The sequence below is a fragment of the Glycine max genome, chromosome 6 (genome assembly GCF_000004515.6).
Source record: "Glycine max cultivar Williams 82 chromosome 6, Glycine_max_v4.0, whole genome shotgun sequence".
NCBI lineage: Eukaryota > Viridiplantae > Streptophyta > Magnoliopsida > Fabales > Fabaceae > Glycine > Glycine max.
The window spans coordinates 46,456,450-46,462,632 of NC_038242.2; the positions used below are offsets into that span (position 1 = coordinate 46,456,450).

The 6,183-nt window shown below is 31.2% G+C and overlaps 1 protein-coding gene across 1 annotated transcript; it reads right to left on the minus strand.

Annotated features, from left to right (window-relative positions):
* Positions 1-377: 377 nt before the first annotated feature.
* Positions 378-4,175, minus strand: LOC100815968 (protein LIGHT-DEPENDENT SHORT HYPOCOTYLS 10). Its single transcript, XM_003526177.5, has 2 exons — positions 3,433-4,175; positions 378-677 (listed from the first exon to the last, which is right to left on the minus strand). The coding sequence occupies exon 1, from the start codon at positions 4,010-4,012 to the stop codon at positions 3,473-3,475; it is 540 nt and encodes a 179-aa protein (XP_003526225.1). The 5' UTR covers positions 4,013-4,175; the 3' UTR covers positions 378-677; positions 3,433-3,472.
* Positions 4,176-6,183: the final 2,008 nt, after the last annotated feature.

Below are 6,183 nucleotides of genomic sequence, written 5' to 3' on the forward strand. Positions count from 1 at the left end.
ATGAAAGATTTTGCTACAACTAAATCTTGTACCTCTACCTAAATTAAGCTTATTTGTATCTAAAAAATTATATGCACATCCACTCGTCCGTATTACATGAGGAAAACCGAATTAATCTTTGTATCTCTCAATTTATATATAAAGAAGTAGATTAATTAATGAAAATATTACAATTTTCTGAAACCAGGTTTCTTCTATATATATATATATATATATATATATATATATATATATATATACTGAATCATATTTGTAGTTTGTGGCAAGTTCATGAATCCATGTCACCACTATGATCTTGTGTTAATTATTTAACAGATAATAAAAAGGACACATCTTAACTATAATCTCGGAAAAGTATAAATATGAACCCAAATTTATTGAAATACGCAAATTTATTGAACCGATGCATGCAAAAGGGGAGCAACTATATATGTAAATATGCAAATCATGTTTGAATATAAGATACACTGAGGCATAAACCAACGATTGTGTGACGAGCTTTCGGTTCTGCTAAGAGCTTAATTACAAATTCTCAGGTAATTAACAAATAAACAGAAACTTAAAAGTACTGGGGTGCCATCAAATTACCGAATACATAGAAACGAAACCTCCCAAGAACTGTGCCTTAAAAGTAAAGAACTCCTCCAATTTAATTTATATATATATGCCACATTATCCTGTATGGAAATCAAAGAGAGCATTCAATAAGCAGGTGCAGCACTTTGTCCAAATGAAATATTTTGATCAGGCATGTGCATATTCAAAAGTATATATAGAAGAACTAATTAAAGAGTAGTATCCAAGTAATCAGTTAATTTAAATAAATAATTTAAGCTGTCATTTATAACTTACCAAATCTTATGAAAAAAGAACATCAAGACTGAGTATTAGAATTGTGGGTGGGTCTAATCTAATCTTACAAAACTTGCTTGTAGGATGAGATTTGCATCTCATTTATATACTTCATTTTAACCACATCACTGGTTGATGTAGGATCTCAAACACTGAGTGTTCTTTTAATTAAAAGTATCAACCATCTAAATCCAAACAAAAAAACATCATGCATTAATATTTCTTTTTTTTAAAAAAAAAAAAAAACTAGAAGGGAAACATGGTTTCCTCAACAATTACATTTATGAATATTCAAATGCTGCATTGGTTATGATGGTTGTCGTCCGGGTGAAAGGTTTGGAAAGGATATCGACTATTACTCAACATGCTACATATATGGTTCAGCTTAGCTTATCCGATAAAAACTCTACATGTTACAGCTAGCTAATAGTTCAAGTGTTTCAACTAATAATTCAAACACATGACACTATTTTAAAGCAGTGATCTGTTTGATGATGAGGTAGACTATAGAGCTAGCTGGTGTTGTATATATATATAATTCATGAAACCTATGAACATGATATGTGTGTACGTGTAAATATTGTAATTCATACTTTAACCTACCGCTAGAAAAAAAAAAAGAGAGAAGAAAATGGAACAGAGAAAAAGAGAGAAACTTGGTCCCAACTGAAGCAGGTAATTGAGGCCAACATGGAACATTTATCATCTCTGAGTCAGGGAGCACACAACACAAGTGAATGTTAATTACTGTTCACAAAAAATCAGTGACTCACAGCATATAAGCTGCTCCAAGAATAGTTTCATATATACTTTGATCAGAAGACAACATAGAAAACCCTAACTTTGCTACCATCTGCCACTGATCCAGCAGAGATTACACATGATTTCTGCATTATTGTTGTGTTAGAGGAAGCATTAAGCTAAAAAAGTCCTCAATTTTTTTACAAAGCTCAATAAACCAGATAGATATGTATAATTTAATTATATTTAATTAAGCTTAAAAACAATCAACATGTGCGCAGTAAGTTTTGACAAGCTTGAGTAGAATAATCACATGAAACCAAGAGCTTGTACCTTCAATAGCATTTCATGTTCTATTTTAATATACAAAATACAAACGTGTGTCTATTCAAATTGTCATTGAAGACGTTCCACTTGGAATAAAAGCCGACAAAAACATGTGAGGTGACGGGAAGCACAAAGCTTAAGCATTCGCCTAACCAACCAAATATTTGCTCGCAAAATACATCATCAGTAGTACTTAATACATTAGAAAACTAAGTAGCTTTTTGATAAATGGATAAAACTATCAGAATCAGATACTAGACAACACGATCAAATCATGGTACATGGCGAAACAAAAACAGTGGAGAAAAGATAACTAAGTGTATATCAAATCACTTCATGTTAGGAACTAGTACATTAAAGATATAGTAATAAGTGGGACATCTTACATTCTAATGAATTTATATTTAATTCAACCTTAAAAGTTAATTTAAGTAATGAGAATTATTTTTTATTTATATATTTTAACTTGATTTTTATTTTTAGACAATGTAAAACTTAAATTTTTTTTCAATATGACATAGAATAGAGGATGGTGGAGAAATGTTAAAGCTAAGAACAACACATTTAATATTTAATTAGCAATGAATTTCTCCAATATCTATCTGAAAGATTCCATTATATTCAATCATGTCTTAGAATAAAATTGTAAATTAGAAAAAGGCTTGCAAAGAGGATGGATTATAAAAAAAGTTTTATAATTTGATGAGATGTTTTATTTGAAACCTAGAACCTTAAATTATCGTATATGTTAAGAAAAATGTTTATTTGATGCTTAGTACAACTTCACAAAGTATGTATATACGACACATCTCACTTGATCACTGCATGTGTCAAAAATCTGCTTAATTTTAAAATTAAAAAATTAAGAGAAAGTAGTCATAAAAATAATAAAATATTCAATTGATGTACCATATAAAACATTTTGTTGCGGAGCCACCAGGGGATTAAATTAATCATCCCTATATTAATTACTAGTCGTCTCTAATTTTGCAACCTGATGAACACGGCACTGGAAATACTTTTGTTGGTACATAATATACCAACACTTTAATATTTTGTTCAAGAATAAGAAAAATGTATAAAGCATTAGTTTTTTTTTGTCCCAAATCCAACCTTTTAATTCTAGAAAATTAATATGATGACTTAATAACCCATATATATGTTTTAGTTCTTTCTTTCTCTTTTATATCTCATAACATCCAAAATCATATATAGTCCTAATTAGTGACACACATAATTATATAAACTAGATCATCTAGATGAGTATATTCCTCAATGGTTCACTTCACCAAATATATGTAAAAGCATTGTAGTGTTTTTTAGGTTGTGATATACCACACAAGCAACATATATAGTTGATACCTGCACAGCTAGAAGGAACAACATACTGATCACAAAAAACCCACCTCAGTAGTGAAAATTTGAGAAGTCTGAATGAGATTTGGGTTCAAATCTCATTCTCCATATATAAAAAAAGAAAAAAAAAAGGTGATGACAAAATTATATAATTACCAATATTAGGTGAAACACACATCTTCCAAAGGAAGAATATTCAAGAGAAGTGGATGGAGGAGGAGGTTGAAGATTCTTCCATATTTCCCTTTGTGGTCTTCTTTTTCTTCTTGTAAGGTATACCTCTAGCCTTAGCCTGGCACTCCCTGACCTCCCTAAGGTAGACGCGGATGGAGCCGCTGGCAAAAGGGTTAGTCTCTGGGGAGCCTCCATTTTCCTCGTAGGCAGCCCTAAGTCTGCCTATGAGGGCGTCGAGGCTCCCCCAGGCCTGCCTAAGAGGGCAGGTGCAGGGTGCCGGGGGTTCCGGCTGCCCATAGAACATGCACCCTTGAAGGTGAACCTTGGTCTTCCCAAACTGGTCCAGATAACGGAGGAAATCAAGCACCTGGTTGCAATTACACTGAGAGAGAGGAACTGGGGGTCTCTGGTTCTTCAAGTATTGCCCAAAAGTGTTCCAGTCCCTTCTCTTCTGTGACTCATAGCGGCTAAGTGTCACTGGACTCTGCTGTTGCTGCTGCTGATATTCTATGGGAATGTTGCTTGATGAGCCTTCTGCACCGTGACTACCACTGCTGGACATTGTGGAAATTGTGGAATAATGATGAATTAGGATCAAGAGAGATAGAGAGAGAAGGGGGGTTTGGGGTTGGGATTGGGTTTTTTTTTCTAAATAAAGCCAGGGAAAGAGGGAGGTGAAAGGTGAAAGCGAAAGGAATAGGGGAGTGGAGGAAGATGGAGTATGGAGATCACGTCACTGGGCTACATGAGTAGACATTTTATGGGCCATCTTGGTTTATTTTGGTTCATCTCTTTTGTCCTCTTGCATATGGGAAAAAGTTTGGTGCATACTAAACTCTATATATTTAGAAATTATTACATCCTTTAAGAAAATCATATATGTAACGCGAAAGCATCTATATAAGTCTGTTGATATTAAATATAAAATGTGAATATATTATTATAAAAAAAATTCTATTTATTTTTTAGTCTATCAATAAAAATCAAATATCATAGGTAATTAAGTTTGTAATTTTCAGGGAAGAGTTAATAAACTCAGATATTATGTATTCAGCCAAAAAGAAGTCAGATATTATGTGTTAAGTAAAGATTGTTTAGGAGTGGTTTCAGATCAAGTAATAATTTCTCCTATTCAACACTTAAAATAGGAAATGAGAAAAAAAAAGTATATATATAATAAGTGATACATTGTAATAGAAAAAGAGAATTCAAGAGGAATAATAATATACTCGTATGTCCATATACCATTTTCCTTGCATATATATACGGCTTTCTTTTTTGACAATAACATTAGCTAGAGGGCAAGTCTTGATACTACGATAAAATTGATCAATCTTGTGACCTAAAAGTCTTGGGTTCAAATTTTGAAAATATTTCTCTATTTGCGGTGATAATACTGTGTATATCTATCTATCTTCTACAAGTCTATTTAGGAAAAACCTTCACTGTGTTGCACTTTAATGACATTAGCTTGCATTAACTATAGATGTTTTTCTCTATAAGCATACAATTATTGTTTTTCCCCTTATTCAACGCTAAACGTTTCGGCTTAAACAAGCCCATTATCATTATTGCTCTCACCAAATCATTGCAATAGCCATTATAGAACCTGCTATTTAATGTGTGTTTAAGTATTTTTAAAATTGATTTTGGTTTACAATGATATTAAAATGAAATGATTTATGTTCGAATGTTTATAATTTAAAGGTAAGTTAACAATGAAATTCTTAATAATTTTTTTATCTAAAGCAAAATTAATCTACCTAAAGTTCTATTTAATCAAAATTAATTTTAGATCTAAAATTAATTATTTCTCAACGTAGATCCAAGCATGGAATAGTTTGCATAAATTACATTAGTCAACATTTGAATGTGATTTTAGATTATCTACCACAAATCCAAAAACACTTGACATTTTTGTTTTTGAATGTTGATTAATTACATCAAATATATACCAAATATATGATAAAAATATATACAAAATAGATGTTTGGTTCTTGTTGAACAAAATTGATTTTTCCTTCAAGCCTCAATTTGACTAAAAGTAATAAAATAAATAGTTTTTGCTTTCAAGGTAAAATTATCCAAACATAAATTAAAATTACTTCATCCACCTCAAAATTTAATTTTAACTAAAATAAATTTTAAAAAAACACTTATCCAAACAAACAAAATACGTCAATATATAACATATTTCAGGTGAAGAAGATGAATTATTAACATTTGCGGTGGTCATTATCGTTATCTTCCGCAAAATGTATGTACTATGCACACACACAACACACACCATGTTATAAATTCGAAATACAGTATTACGCATGTTGTCTTGAAGAAACAGATTTTATAACCGGTTATTAGGGAGCACCTCTCTGCAACATTGCATGCATGCCACAAGATACTTGGTCGTACTCTTTTGTAGCATGCAAAGTCTTTTTAATGTCTTATATCTTCTTTTTTTTATACCAGTTTCAGTTTGTTGTTTTTAATGTCTTCTATTAATAATAGGTACATATTTTATGTCTGTACATTTTTCCACGTCAGGCATGGGCAACAGAGTAGTTGTCTAAATGTAAAATAATAAAGGATGAAATGTATGAATATATGTAGCATATAATTCAATTTCTTTTAATTATATGTATATGGGGCTTCTTCAGCTCAGTTTTTTTAAGTAAACTCTAAAACTAGTTCAACATTTGAGTAGGAGAAATGTCTAATTGATTAACTATCTAGCTA